We start from the raw sequence: 17270 nt of genomic DNA, 5'->3' as shown, positions 1-17270 counted from the left end.
ACATAACTTGGGGAATGCTTGAGGCACTGTGGAGAAGTAAAAGATAAGAATGACTTTGGTTCATCCTTACAACTTCAGAATATGGGTATGCAGTCTCACGAGTGATGGATGTTCTTGTTTAAGAGATGTGCTCATTCCATTCACTTGTATGTAATAATCTGCCAGAAGAAAATCTTAAAGTTAAATAATTAAAAATTAGCAAAACACAAATAATTTATATTTTTTTATTAAGAAAAAGGTTAAAACATCAATTCACAAACAATAATAATAAAATACAAAGCCAAAAGAAAGAATTATGGTCGTAAGAGACATGATTCAGCAAAAAAATAATTTGGATAAAAAATCATTGTTTTTAAAGTAAGCAAAAAAAAGGGAGAGGGGAATATCAAACCCATATAAAAATTGTGTGTAAAGTGGGCGCTTGGAAATACGAAAATGTGATTGGTCGATCAAGATCACATGACAGAGAAAGAATAAAAACAAATGATGAGACAGTTAAGGCCAAAATATGGGAGGAGGAAAAACAAGTTATTTTTCTAAAACAATTAAAATCCATAATTCTGGAGCAACTTTTTTTCCAGAAAGGTAAAAGCCTAAACTTTATCATATGAAAAGCAGAATAATAGAAAAAAATTTCTCCTATTTTTATTAGAATTTTAAATTTAAAAATTTCCCCCAAAACAACATTCACCGCCATTTGTGTGCGTCTAAATAAGATTTAGGATGATTTGCTATAAAAATATGCAAAAATATTATAACATAATAACCTGAATTTCAAATAATTTCAACTTTTTATTTAACTGCATATATTTTGCATGGCGAAATTGAAAAAAAAAATATTTTAGAATAAACTATGGTAGCCTTGATAGGACTAAATAAACTTCATTTAGCCATGTAAATTTCAATGTATTAATAACGTTGAATTTGACGATTAAGTGAAGGATTTAATTCTTTTTTCATAAGTGAGATATATATATATATATGTGTGTGTGTGTGTGCCTACATAACCCACGAAGTTAAGAAACGATGGGGCTGGCCAATGCCAGATAGGTGACCATTTTGGGAATGCTAGGCGCCGAATGTATTAGAGACAACTCCTGCATCTAGTATCATGCTTGGTCTACCATAGGTGAGTTAATATCAAGTAACAACAATTTGCCGAAAGAAATTATCGTATTTTTAGCAAAATGCGCAGTTATCGATTTTTTTTCTTTTTGGTATCGATTCTTCAAATCATTCCTCATTTGATGATATATTCGCAATATTGGGCTCACTAAAAGAAAAGTATTAATTTATTTTTCAAATATTTAAAATTAGTGTTTTTCATAAAAATAATGAGAATATATCATTTTCTTTTTGCTAATCTAAAAGATAATAATTATTATTAACATATTCAACGAATTTCATACTTCAAAACACAAAATATAAAAAAATAAACATATTCAAAATTCGGATTTTAAACCTTAAAATCTGATACGTGCGCAGTTTTTTTTTTTTTGTGTCTACAATCCTCACCCTCCCCACAATACAATATACTTTAAGTTTCGGATGATTATTTTAAGCATATTTGTACCCACAAATAAAGAAGTGGGTGTAGGCAAAAAATATATGTATATAAATATCGATTATAAAAACAAAGCACAGCAATTTACCGTTCATTCTTCACTTAATAAGTGGTTAAAATTTCGTATTGATTGGATAATTACTTGATTTTTGGAAGATTTTTAAATAGAGACTCCGTCAACAACAACAAAAAAAAATACTCCCTCCTTCCGTTTTGTCCGTGCCTAGTTAAGTTTAAGCAGTTTGACAAATTGCCAGCAACCAGGTGATCATGTACAGGTCATTTCATCATGGCCACATTGACAAGGAAATAATAAAGTGTGCTTTATCTTTTACAGGTTATCAAATCTGAATCCAATCATTTTGATAAAAGATTTTATGCTTCTCGTTCATATTTCCAAATGTTTATCATCTTGTTTGCTTAACACACATGCCCGCATGAACGTACCGCTGGGTACAAGTTCATGCTATACCCATCTTGCTAGTGAGTGTTTTAAAATTAATACTGACAAATCAATTCAGTGATGTTTCTGAATTTTTGAGATGAGGATTGGTTATTTGTATTATTATTCATCGGACTATTGTTCTCATCTTGAGTGTGATTTTCACAATGTTTCGGTCGATATAACCTCCGACCTTCTTAAGGTGTATCTTGTTGAACTCGGGAATGTTTCTGTCGAACTCGGGAATGCGTGAAGTAAATAAAGGGTTCCGCTCGAAATTCCGTTTGAATTCCCAAATTCGACAACATACACCTGAAGAAGGTCGGAGGTTATATCGAGCGAAACATTGTGAAAATCACACTCAAGATAAGAACAGTAGTCAGATGAATAATAATACAAATGAATTCAGTGTTTGAATTGATTTAAAATATTAGTTTTACAATGTCAACAAATACATTTTGAGGCCAAATATATTGAGCAGTCACTTCTAGCCACCTTCATTAGTCCTTCAAGCTGTAGAATACAATACCACCGGACTGCTCCTCTGATAACTACACCATGCTTGTTTCCAAATCATTGACAACAAATCCTTGTCGATCTATCCTATTAAATAATCAAATTCTATACTTGTTTCTGATTATCTCATAGTATCCCCTTAGAGTCAATTTTGGGCACTTGATAAACGGCGGTTCATTCGTTATATAAAGTGAAAATATGTGTGTGTGAAGACAATTCTCAACCCATATACTCAACGAATTTTTTATCTACAGACTTGAAATTTGGTATATAGGGTATTCAGACATGTAGAAAACTGTTTAATTGGTTTTCATCTGGTAAAAAGGGTTACTAAGGGATCAAAATTGAAAAATTGGTACGTGGGGGGGGTCATCGGATTTTTATCTGTCAATTCTTTCACGAATGCACATGCGTGAATCATTCACATAGCAGATTACTTATATTTAGAATAAGTAGACTTGAAAATACTTTTTAAAGAGGTGTCAAGTTGACCTATTGGTTATCAGACATGACTCCCGCCTTTAGGTTGTAGTTTTGATTTCAGCTCGACTACTTTTTTTTTGTTACTTACAAGAAGTGAATAACACATGTCTCGGTTTATTTCCCGTTTTTTAATTAATTTTTTTTTTCAGGAATTTAACGTTATGTTTAATACCGACAGTATTTCTGCTTATAATAAATAAGAATTCTGTATTAAGTAAAATATATTTATGCATATTTTACGACCGGGCAACGCCCGGCAGCCTACTAGTATAATATATGCATTCATTCATTCATTCATTCCAGATTAAAAACCATTGAATTTCAACGAGGTTGTTCATAATGCTCATATTCATTAAACGACTGGACTCAAGTAAGACCGGGGTGGGGGGGGGTATTGTCGCCTGACGATGTCTTTTTAGACTGAAAAAGTAAATTTATTTTAGCAACTTATGGTAACTTTGTTTACCTAAATTAAATAAAATTATATTTTATCTCGTTCATTGTCATCCATAGATCCTCAGCTATGAAGAAGTTGATACAGCAGCCATTATACTGTTTACAGGTGGATAATCCAATCAAAAGCAACTAAGACATGTCATAGAGGAATATCCAATAGGATTCTTGGTTGTTTTTCACTCCGGTAATAATAATAATAATAAAACTCTTAAGCGATTTTTATCAAAATTAGAAGAAAAAAAGAAAAATAACAAAACTGAAAAAATAATAAATTATATATTTTAGCAAAGTCAAGTTTCATGTGTAATAAACTTGTATTTCTATTTACTGTTTTTTTTTTTTTCACCTCCAAACAAGGCATACTGCCACTGAAGCATAAGAGGCTACTGGGATAGAGATCAGGTTTATAGGGAGGAGGTGGGGGAAAAAGGATATTTACTCACATTAATATTTAATTTTTGCATGTTGGTATAGTTGGAGAAGCAGAAAGTGAACCCTAAAGAAAGAGAGCCCAAGAAATTGAACTATCGAAGTAGATTTGCCTCTCCATAAGAGTGAAGTTAAATACAAGATTGGTTTTTCATATAGCACCCAAAATTGGGTGCACTGGATGGGGCAAAAATAAAAATTGCCCCAGTTTAAAGATAGAACATACACTACACTTTGATCCTAATCTGAATAGCAAGAAATGCATTATGTATTAACAAAGTATTTTAAATTTGGCACATTTTTTGTTTGTTTTAAAAAGATCCATTTTTATATAAAAGCATTTTTCTCTTGTTTTATTTGCAATATTCGTTACTGTGTAAACATTTTCTGGTTTTTAATCATTTCATAAAAACATTGTCGTTAATAAAAGGAAGTAGTGGTAACCATGTTAACGAAACGATTTTAATGAAAACTGATTCAATGAAATGAATACGAACGAAAGAAGACATAAAACTGGTTTTAATATTTGTTCATTTGAAAATCAAGAATATTGGGAAGTTTATTAAGTTAATATTTGATTTGTGCATTTTAGACTTTGTAAATTGTAATTCTCTAAGGCTTTCTATTAAGCGTGTTTCTGCTCATGTCTTGTATTTGTCAAAACTCATTTAAAAAAGGAAAGCCGGATCAAAAGGAAAGTTCGAGAATAAGAAAAAGACTCTCCACTAAGCTGCTTGCTCAACAGATAAAAATAACAATTGGTCCTTTTTCAAAGATAAATGTCTAATTAAATCATATAGTTTTCTGTTGAATCTATATACGATTAAAATGGTTTTGGAGTTTGTTTGTACTCAAATAAAAAAGTGATTATTTAACAGAAAAAAAAAAAATAGGCAAAGTAGACGCCTGTGGAATTCTTCCGTTTTCCTGCTTTCCAGCTGATTACAACATGGTTGTCTTTAAGTCTAACGTAAATAAGTTTTTGATAAGCCGTTCCATATAAGTTAACAAATTTACCAAATTTCCATTACTAACGATTACTATATTGTCCAATTTCTACTGTACACTCTTTAACCCTTATCCTCGAGTGGCCTCAAGACCTTGATAAGCGGTGATGCCTATGTATAAAAACAAAAAGGCAGTAGTTTTAAAATGTTAGAATCCGAGTTCGAACCTCACATGTCTTATATATATATATATATATATATATATATATATATATATGTATGTGTATATATATATATGTATATATATATATATTTTTTTTTAAACTGGATAAGTGTTTTATAAATTTAAATACATTAACATTAAAAAAATACTGTATAAAGATTCTTTTAACCTAAAGGAATTTGTCTTGATAAACCGTAAAAACGTAGGCATTTTAAAGGTATTCGTCATAAGTTCAAAATGAATTATTTTTGCTGAAAGCATAATTTCTGATTTTTTTTCCAATACAAACAATATGTAAATATTTTTCTCATAGTATTTGCATAAGCAAGTAAATAACTAAGTAACATTTTTTTGTCACAAAATTTTTCTTCGTACTATCTAGAAATCAAAAGCTGAGTAAAGATAGAACTTAACATACTCTGGTTCTGCATAACCCCCCACCCACCCAAATAGGGAATATAAACTAGTATATATTATAAGTATCTTTATTATATATATATATAATTTATTTAATTATCGATTCTGATTTCAATTCTTTTAAAATCTCTTAATATATAGTATTAGTTGTTTTTATTATAAATATTTTTCTACAAAGATAAAAACCATTGACAAATACAATAACTACATTAATTAATATGTATGCGTGTGTGTGTGTGTAGTTGACATACACATACTTTTACACAAGTACATCGCTTTATATCACTCGGGTTGCCTGCAATCATATCTTTGATCTACCATACTATCTAGTGCTAGAAATATCCAGATGTGTTCTAGAATTGATGCAGGAGATGACATACTGTATATGGCAGAACTGCCCGAGACACATATGTGACCGTGTGTGTGTATACATTATATATATATATATATATATATATATATATATATTCACATATATCTATGCTTACCCTTATAAATTAAAGATAAGCTGGCTCTTTATCTGTTAGAGTTGTTGTTCTCCATCCCATTACACAATTTTATAAATCATATATTTATATAATGTGTGAATATTATGTAGGGTGATATGTAGCCAGTTTTTATTTGAAAATGCTCAATATAAGTCGGGCTACATTGCAATATAGTAATATAAAAATATATTTATGGCAAGTAAGCTATATACATATATAATGTGAATGTATAGATTATATAGGATATCTGTATTCTACAAACATTCATATATGAAAATAATACATTTTCTCATCTACGGAAGACCCTAATGATCTATAATATACGTTTATCCCAAATACTAGCCTAGTTTTATAATGTGACAATAACACGTAAGTATACTTTCAATCTTCTCACATCGTTTTTTCTTTTTTTCTTTTTTTTTTTTTAAATAATCTAGACATGAACTTCTTGGGACCGTTTACTACAAACTGCATGTATCCATTGTCATTGATTACCTCGTATTTTTAGATTTAGTGTTTAGGGGAGATGGAGAAATAGTGTAGGTTATTTTGACCATACATAACTATAAAAGTAAAACCTGACTAGTGAGAGTTGAGGCCATGCGTTGTATGGAGAGAAATAATATGGGCAGGATACGATAAATATGTAATGCGAGTCTTAAAGACAAGCTTAGGTCTGATTAGTTTAGAGGATGATTAAATCTGGACAGTACAGGGAGATGCAGGCAGAACAGTAGACTTTGATGGTATGGTCACATTGAAAGAATAGATAAGGGTTATTGAGTTAGTAGATGTATAACATTTGAAGTAGCAGGGGAAGGCTAAAGGAAACATGGGAGGCAATGATAAGTAAAGAGTTTAGGGGAAAAAATGGATAAATAATGGCCTGGCTAGAAATACATTTGGAAGTGGATTCCTAAAAGCCGTCCAATATTTGCCAACATGTAAAACAACGTTGAATTGAATAAGAAGATGAGATTACGAAGGAGATAAAATAAAAGAATTACCATAGATTATTTTAAAATTTGTTTATCTTGGTGGAACGATAAAATTGTCGCCCCCCTAAAGAAAATAACATAACTTTTAATGAAAATATTAATTCAGGTAACTTTATTATGTAGTAGCGCTGACATCTAATCAATGTAGCTACTTTCAGCCTCAACCACTGCCTCGATACAGGTCCGGAACTGGGAGCATATCTTTTTCACAAGTGCCGAAACATTGTGAAGACAACACTCAAGATGAGAACAGTAGTCCGAACGACCCAAGTGATATGAATAATCAATCATCTTCTAAAAATATTTCTGAAGCGTAAAAATAGGTTTTATAAATGAACAGGTTGGAAGAGGGATAAAAACTTTCTTTTTGTGACATAGACTTTAAAAAATAAAGTAATTTTTTTTAAAATTAGAATCAAAAATGGCTTTATTTAAAATGCATGAATCTAATGCACGTTGTTTATTTTGTTAATGCCGCACAATTTTTTTTTGTTTTGAATTCGTTTAATTTTTATAAAGAAACTCTTTCAAAGCTCAAACCCATTAAAGCCAATTTAAATTTGTGTCAGTTTCAAGATTTTTTTTTTTCTTTCCAAAATTTGTATTTGCATTTTTATTCTGACAATGTCAATTATGGGTTGGCAAATTCAGTTATACTTAAAGTAAAAAAAAACAAAACATTTCAAGTTTGAAAAATCAATTTAAATTTGTTTTTTTGTTTTTTTAGTTTAAATTTTTTTCATACAAAACTGCCACAAGAAGTTTTGAGGCATCTTAAACATGGCCATAAGAATATAAAAAAAAATGAAAAGTTTTGAGCATTAATAAAAATGTTAACCTGAGACTTTAAAATTTTCCTCCAAGTTTCTCATGAAAAGGAAAAATTTTAAAATTTTGATGTGGGAATGTTGTTCGTAATGTTATAGTTTAAAGGCCATTTTGGTGGGAAGAAGTCGTTACAATCGACAACAAAATGGTTGAAAAAAAAAATAACAAAGATTTGTTACTTTGCTCAGTGGTTGACATTAACAGAAGAATAGGATGTGTTTGTTTAGATTAGTGATCTTTTAAACCAACGCATTTCAGGTGAAAACATTATGTACTTGTATGTCCTTGTGAAATTTTTATAAATTTCAAAAATTACGAAAAATAAGAGTAGAAAAATAATTACAAGTAAAAATAAAATTTATCTAATTTTTAATGTGGAAGGGTTGTGCGACCAATTCAGTATGACAAACTGACTCATCTACCTTGACTTAAATTGACTTCATAAAGTGTCTTCCATTTTTAACCAGAACATAATTGTGGATGATCTTTTAAAATACATTTATCACATCTACTAGATAATTTTTCATTATCTTAGGAATTTATACTAATTTCGACATGATATGTAAGTAATTATGTTTTAATCTGAGATATGTTGTTTTAAAAAATCACCAATGTAAACAAGCACCGAGTAGGAATAGCAACTTCTGTATGTAGACGTCTAAAAGAAAATGTTTGCCAGGAAGAACAGACGAGATCTACGCCTCTCAAGTAAAAACTTTACAATCATAATTCCTATTGTTGAATATGCAATTGAATCATAAACTATACTCGCAGAGAATGAAAGGAAGCTTAATGTCTTTAAAATAAAATGTTTAAGTATTGTTTGAATTCTTCAGACTACTGTTCTCATCTTGAGTATCATTTTCACAAGAACCTTCTTCACGTGTATCTTGTCGAACTCTGGAATATTTCTGGTGAACTCGGAAATCTGGACAAAATTTCGAGTGGAACCCTTTATTTCAAGGGATAGCATGCTTTCCTTCTGTCAGCCATACAATTGCAAATTACTTAAGACCTTTTATCAGTCATGGCTGACGGTACGAAAGCATGCTACCCCTGCAAGTAAATAAAGAGTTCTGTTCAAAATTCCGTCTAGATTCCCGAGTTAAACAGAATCATTTTCGAGTTTGACAAGATACACCTTAAGAAGGTCGGAGGTTACATTGACCGAAGCATTGGGGAAAAAATGACACTCAAGATGAGAACAGTAGTCCGAAGAATCCAAACAATATGAATAACCAATACTCATCTGAAAATTTCAGAAACGTAATGTTTAAGAATTATCCTTGAAGAAACTTTTGTGAGATAGACTAAGAAATGTAGATATTAACTAGAAGTCTAAGATTAACAGGTCCATCAACATTATTTAAAAAAAAAAGATTAACATGATTAGGACATGTTTTCTGGCTACCTGACTCCAGCTATGTAAAGAAATGATATCAACATTTAATTCAAGGAATATCAAAAGGACGGACACTAAAGAGATAGGTTGACCAGATGAGGGTTGAGACTGGCTTGCCACTCCTGACAGCTGAAAGATGGACTCAACTCCATGATAAGTGGTGGAATTTTGTTTTCAAATATGTGGTGAACCGCTCTGAAATATGCAAATTAGTCAAGAAGTTGTTACAAAATGGATGGAATTATTAATCAACGTGGATTTGTATATTAAAAATAGAAATTTCATATGAAAATATTAAAAAAAAAAGAAGGTAAAAATACAAATATTGGGTATACAAAATTCTGAAAGGCATTCTTAGTTTTAAGTGAGAATGGCTGACGTGTGACTTTCAGCCTGAACATAGTTCTCCTCTTGTGGTTCGTTGAAATCCGTTTGATATTCCTGGATGTTGGTCTTGGCTCGGAAATGATCAAGAAACATAATCTGAAAGAGAAGAAAAAACATTAATTAAATATATATTATATATATATAAACTAGCAGACCACCTGTAAGATACGCTTAAATATGATATTTTAATTGACACAGATTACATATTTATTAGGACAGAGACAATTCTCTATCAATTATATTAAACCTAATATATATTAGTGAGATCAAAACTAAATATATATAGAGATTACTTTGGTGCCATCAGCAAGATCGAAACCAAAAAATACAACTCACCAACCTCCTTCTTTAGCCTCTGAACTTCACCCATACGCATAAATTCACCTATCATCCCTTTTTTAAAAGATGGAATCGCCCGATCAGCGAAGACAAGATCCACAAATTTGTATAATTATATAGATACTAGCTGGCCGCCTGGCGGTGCCCGGCCATACAATACACTTGCACATATTTTAATTTATACAGATTGTGAATGTATTATTATAGAATCAACCCTCTATTGATTATTATATATTATGAGGAATAATTTGCCAGAGGGATTTATTCGCAAAATATATATATATATATATATATATATATATATATATATATATATATAATTCGATTCATCAAATTCCGTCTGTGTTTGTTGACAATATCACGTCAGCTGATATTTAGGCTTGACAATCTTAAACATAGTCTTTCTACTGTTACAGATAAAAAAAGAATTTTTACAGGGGAATATTTTACATTACACCGGCTGGTGTAACTTAAAATATTTGCCAGTAAAAAATTATTATTTTTTTTTTATCTATAAGAGAGACAAGACTATTTTTAAGATCATATTTTTCGATTTTCAATACTTATCGGATGAATTTCTGTACAAAACATATCTTAAAACACTAGCAGACATATAAATTACCTTTGTGTGAAATTTGCAAAAGATAGGCTCAGCCGTTTCGGGACCTATGAGGAACTCACTCACTCACGTGCGCGCACGCGCACACACACACAAAGTGACTTTTATACAATAGATATTATTAATAAAAAATCAGTTTTCTGATCTCCTTTAACCACCAACACTCGAATCCCAGTTTTGCATTGATCTAAATGAATTGCACTCTCTTGTTTTGATAAGATTTTAGAGTTGATTTTCACTCTAACTTTAAAAGAGGATATATACCTGTTGCTGGAGCAGTTGTTGAGCATTGTTCATTTCGAATAAATCAGGCGATTATTGTTAGTATTCATTTCCCTGAGATATTTCTAGTTAGATTTCTTTCTAAAAAGACATCGGGTACTCACGGGAGTGACCATGTGAAGGTTGCCAACATCCCTAAGTGAAAGCATTTCTGTGGAACAAACTGGATTCAAACTTGGCACATCCAGTTTATCAGTCCGTATTGTTAACTACTTAGCCACTGCCACCGTCACCTCCCTGTTGTTGTTGTTTTGTTTGCTTGTCACCATGCACACTTAATCTGATATCTTTATAGAAAAACACCGGGTACTTACGAGAGAGATCATATAAAGGTTGCCAACATCCCTAAGTGAAAGTGTTTCTGTGGAACGAACTGGGTTAGAACTTGTCACACCCAGTTTGTCAGTTCGTATCATTAACTACTTAGCCATCATCACCCCCCCCCCACTGTTGTGGCTACTAGAATAATAATTGCACCATTCTATCACTGCAGAAAGTACTGGGTTCCAGATGCAATCATCTGCGTATATAAACACCAGATATGTTACAGGATGGAATACTGCTACCACATCTGAGGTGTTGTCATACCATTCTGCGCATGACAAAGTAGAAAATTAATTATGAAATGTAGTGGGAATGATCATTTCTCTTTCTACAGCCCCTTTCCCACCGAAAAGATATTGCAAGTTTAATTTTTAAAAGAAATTACTTTTTTTTAATGTTCAGTATAAAAGAATAAGTTTTTGTTTGTAACTATGTAAGCAGTGTTAGGATTTAAATGCTTATATAGGTAAAGAGATACATATAGAGATAGTATTTTTCAGAATTAGTCTCCAGGAATTGTTTTGACTAATCCCCATACGTCTCTGTACTATTGACATATATCACCTTGTGTTCAATTAATCATGTACAATAAATATTTACAATAAGTATTCTATTTCAGCATCAATCAACCCCCAAAAGAGTTGATATGCTAAAAAAAAAAAGACAAACCTAACCAAACAACTTTCCTCCCTACGCATGTCACCTTTGAGCATTTGTTCTCCTTTCAAGCACAAATTTCACCTACAGAACAAAAAGTTTTAAGAAAAGACAATCAAACAGAAAGCAATGATATTTTTACTTAGATTAATTTTTGTATTGATTAAATAAGAATTTGTTTGTTTTCATCATCGATTTTTAGATGGTCTACGCGCCAACATTCCTCAAATGCTGCCTTTTTTTATGTTTTACAGATAATTCTATTTCAGGTGGGTCAGATTGGTGGGAGTGGCAGTTGATGTTACCATGGCAACTCCTCTTATTGATTAAATCCAATAAGTCCTGCCAAACTATTTGATTAATGTCCACCTCAATTCTTTTTTTTTCTTTTTGGAGGGCGTGTGTTGCCCTTTCCAAAAGGTGTGATCCATTTTCCTACAAACTCCCAAATTTGGTGAATGATGTACTCTGCAATACTGAGGTCAAAGAATTGGTAGTTATAAATCAGCGCGATTCAGCAGGAAAAGTCAATATCTTTCAACACAGAAAGGAGGTCAGAATTGCATCTGGGGAAAGAGGTTAGCCGTCTTATATATAAAGTGAGAATGTGTGTGCGTGAGGACAATTCTCAACTTATATACTCAACAAATTTTTTATCTATAGACTTGAAATTGGATATATATGGTTTTCAAACATTTGAAAAACTTTTAATGGATTTTCATCCGGACAAAAAGGGCTGCTAGGTGGCCAAAATTGAAAAATTGGTATATAGGGTCATCGGATTTTTATCTATTTGTCAACTGTTTCACGAATGCACACACGTGATTGGCTCCCATGACAGATTACTTATGTTAAGAAAGTAAGTTTGAAAACACCATTTAAAGATTGTGTCAAACTAGCCTAATGGTTATTGTACCTGACTCATTGTCTTTAGGTATTGGTTGCGATCTCAGCTCGAGTATTTTTTTTTTTTACTTACAAGAAGTGAACTGTTTAGAAAAAGCATAATGCTTGCATACACATGTCTCAGTTCCTTTCCGTTTTTTTTTTAATTCCATTTTTTTAAGGAATTTAACATTATGTTTAATACCTACAGTATTTCTGTTTATAATAAGAATTCTGCATTAATTAAGATATAATATTATGCATATTTTACGACCGGGCAACACCGAGCGACATGCTAGTATATCATAAAGTTATGAAAATGTATTAATGGCCATTAAGCTACACAGAGGCTTTTGCCGTTTATTCCTATATGAAATCTTCAGGTTAAAATGCATTTTAGCCCAACTATTGCCATAAAATATATATTTTTATAACATTACCTAGCTCTACATACGTATTAAGCACTATTGAAGTAAACATTGGAAATTGATACATAAAATACCAGGGGATATGAAATATATATTAGAAGAATCCCCGTCAGTTTTTGCACCAATTTAATGTCCAGTTACAAAGATTAAAATCCGGATATACTTATGCTAAACCTTACGTCTAGAATTTTCATTCAAATTTTGATCAAAATTCATTGGAAAATGTCGAAAATGTAAGTGCTAAGCTAAAAGTGTCTTTAAAAGAAATTAAAATATAGGAAATATTGCTTATTTAGTGTCAAATGATCATGGTTCAGTCAGCAAACATGATATATTTAAAATTTTAAATAGGAGATTGACATAATCTCGTAGCTCCTAAAAGTCCTTTTAAATAATTCAATGAAACCGAAATTTGGGGAATATTGATTTAGTTATGTCCAATATAAATTAATAATATTTCACAAAATGGGAGGTATCTGACTTTAAAATATAGCCTACATTACGCCCCCCCCCCATCAACTATGTTTCAAAATCATAACGATCGTTTAGAAGCGAATGCTTTACATACAAATATATATACACTAGCTATACATACCCGGCGTTGCCAGATAAAAAAATAAAATAAAATAAGTTCAGATTTTCCTGAAACTTGATCATATTTTCTAAGCACAAAACAGTCATTTTCATCTATGAAATTCAAACAGGAAACAAAATCTCATAGCTTTAAGGGAAATAACTCATGTTAGATGAAAATTACTTCCATTTTTAAACGTAGCAGATGTTAGTTATACTAATAATTAAAAATAAACTAAATTAAATGCAAATTAAATTTAAAATAAATAAAATAAATCAACTTTATATAATACTAGCCTCGGTGCCCGGCGTCGCCCGGGTTTTTGGAGGTATGTGCTGAGCAAAAAAAAAAAAAGAAAAAAAGTGGTAGTAAGCAGGCAGGCTCGAACCTGTACCGCAAAGGAGGAAAAGAATGTGGAAAAAAAACATGATGTCTTTGATTTTGTGTCCATCGCCAAACCGGAAGTGACGTAGGTTTAAATTAAGTCTAGTCAATCGAAAAGAAGATAAAAAGAAAACATCGGCGAAAAAAACGAACCTTTCTGGAGAAAAGTGCCCAGTTAAGGGTGAAGGAATTAATGTTTTTAGCCAATTTTTCGATATTTGTCATCTGAAGGGTCGAGTTCCAAGACGGTACTGATCTTGTGAAAATCCATAGCCTCTGTCGAAAATTTTAGGCAGACATATATACATACATACATTTAAACAGACGGTGAGATTTATATTATAGAAGACTAGCGGGGGGGGGTACCCGGCGATGCCCGGGTGTCTTGAGGTACATGAAAACTCCGGGGGGGGGGGGTAATAATAATAAAAAAATGTTTTGGTAGGTGAGTATATGGATCGAACCCGTACCCTTGAGTTGGAAATTAATGTGTGAAAAAAAAAACCATGCGACGTTAACCATTGGGCCAAGGCAACATACAATGTAGGCAGGTTTGAATTTATTTAAGTATAAAAACAGGCGTGCGCAATAAAAGTTAACTCTGCTGCTTCCATTTGACCTAATTAAGAAGGCCAAATAGAAGTCACGCAGCGTTTGGGTTTGTTTACCCAAATTTGACTGTTTTTTCCCCCAACAGATGGTGGGAGGGGGAAAGCAGCTCGAAATTGTCCAGATTGAATAGCAACTGTCTGATATACAACATTGATCAAAGCTGATTGCTTCTGGACGTTTCCCGGCGCGATGCTGAGAATGTTAACTTTGAATTAGTTTCGCTTTTTATACGAAAAAGCCCAATCAACATGCGAGAAGCCAAAATAGCAATAATTTTGTAAAAGTCGATGTAAATAAATCTATATGCTCTGCGCTTTCCTAAATCCTAGATATTATTATATAGGACCTATATAAACAGTTGTAAGCAATAGTAACAACCCGGGAGCGTGTGCAAAAGAAGCCTTTGCGAGACATACATGAAATGGTCACACACATTTTGCCTTTTATATATATAGACTAGCGAGGGGTACCCGGCGTTGCCCGGGTGTTTTTCGGGGTATGTGAAAAAAAACCCGAAGCGTTGACGACACGCAGTTGGAAAATAGTAAAGTGTTTTAAAAAAAAACAGGTGCGCGTTTTTGATTGACGTGACGGCGATAGATATTCAGCAGTTATTTTGTGCGGGACAGTTTTGAATAAATGGGTTTGTTTGTTTTTAAAAACCCGCTCCCTCGTCTCAAAATGAAAGCTACAGTCTGATATGACGAAGTCGACATTGAACAAACTGGCTCTGGGCCTGTGATTAGAGTCGAGGTTCACTTTTTTTATACCGAAAACCGAATGTAACGCGTGCCGATGCGGGAAATGTGGAATAATTAACGTTTGAAAGTCAATAAAATTAAATAGAGAGGCGAGCTCCGTGGATAATTCATAGATATTACAATTTATAGATGATATAAAAAGTTTTAAAAAGTTGTGAAGCGAGCAAGCGCTTGTTTGAAAGAAGCCTTTCGTGGACATCAAGGAAAAGCGAACATACATACATTTTCGCTTTTATATTTATAGATTTCTAAATTGAGTGCTTAAAACAATTCTAGTACTATTTTCCCTTGTAAATCTAAAGCTAATTATTAAAACAGATTTTTTTTAATGTTATATGCAAATGAGATAACCTCTTGGATGTTGATTTCTTTTTTAATAAATAGTATATATAGAAATCATATATGTATAAAATATATGAGTCCATTTTCGGTTTAAAATCCATTTGTGAAACAGTGTACCTTTTGTACATATTAACCAAATTTTTTAAATTTACTTTTTTTATTCAATTTTCACCCCAAACAAGGCACAGTGCCACTATGAAGTAGAGGGCTACTATCGGGGACATAACTTGCAGGGATATTATAAAGGGAGATGAGTAGAAAGATGTTTGTTCACATTACACTTGAACTTCTGCATGTCAGTACAGTTGGGAAAGCAGAATCCTGGAAGGAAGGGAGTTTCTAAGTCTAGCACTTCTGGGGAAGAAACTATTGGAGTAGAAAGCTTCCTTACACCTAGGGATCTCTACCGTCTAGGGGTGGATTTAGCTGCTTGTCGGGTTTGTCAGAGGTATTTACGTTGAGGGGGTACAAGTGCTTGTAGTTCGTCACTCACCATTAAAATACTTGTAGAACAGGCAGAGGGATGCAACATTTCGTCGATGGGACAGAGCCTGAAGCCTAGATGACAGTTCAGGATCTATCAGGTTGGCAACTCTCTTTTAAATCCTGTTCAGAAGTGGGAGACAAGTAGAAGAGGCACCAGCCCAAATGTGACAACAATACTCCATACATGGGCGAATGGTGGCCTTATAAACGTACAGTAAACAAACAGACAGGAATACGAATTTATTATAATAGATATGCACATAACTTTAAATAAATACATATGGTTAGAATATATTGATGATCATGAAACAAACTAATTAAAATAATGACACAGACATATTCTTAGAGCACCGATATTACAGACTTTATTCACTATAAAAGATGCATTGACGAAAATGTGTTTTTGCCATTGTAGTTCGTTTTCATGTTTATTCATTCACTCTATATACTAATCCTTCAGGTTTGTCTGCAATTTCAATTTCGTTTTAAATTTTAATATATAGTATCAATTTATTTATTTATACAAGCATTATTGTCTTGACTACATATGTGCATACATGCTTCAGCTATTATTTCTTTCAAAATCCAACTTCCTCAGACTACTAGTTGGATTTTGAAAGAAATCACAACTGAAACATGTATGCACATATGTAGGAAATAAAGTTAGTATAAATAAATAAAAAATCTACAATAATACAGCTCTACTTGTTAGTGAGTACTATTTTACAAAAAACGGAGTTTCAATGGATTGGTGTCTAGGAAACAACTGTATATATATATATATATATATATATATATATATATATATATATATATATATGAGAAAGAAAATTAAAACTCTAAGTTGAACTTTACAATCAAAATTTATTGTTCGACTGAATACTCCAAAAAACAATTTACAAAGTCCTTATTCTGCAGGGTTTCAAAGAATGCTATTCTTATTATTCTTCTCATCAGAGGACATAAAGAAATCAGCAAATTATATTTGTAGCAATGC

At 32.0% G+C, this 17270-nt stretch overlaps 1 protein-coding gene across 1 annotated transcript in view; it reads right to left on the bottom strand.

Moving 5' to 3' along the window:
* Positions 1-210: 210 nt before the first annotated feature.
* LOC145287914 (uncharacterized) overlaps positions 211-17270 on the bottom strand; it is a 1114340-nt gene continuing 1097280 nt past the window's right edge. The window contains exon 14 of the mRNA XM_080135863.1: positions 211-9676. Within this exon, the coding sequence (XP_079991989.1) occupies positions 9554-9676 (123 nt within the window). The 3' untranslated portion in view covers positions 211-9553. The remainder of the gene's footprint in view (positions 9677-17270) is intronic.

This window comes from Euprymna scolopes, chromosome 11, assembly GCF_053919585.1.
Source record: "Euprymna scolopes isolate OS-2025 chromosome 11, ASM5391958v1, whole genome shotgun sequence".
In the NCBI taxonomy this organism is placed as follows: Eukaryota; Metazoa; Mollusca; class Cephalopoda; order Sepiida; family Sepiolidae; genus Euprymna; species Euprymna scolopes.
This window is presented reverse-complemented; position numbering and strand designations above follow the sequence as displayed.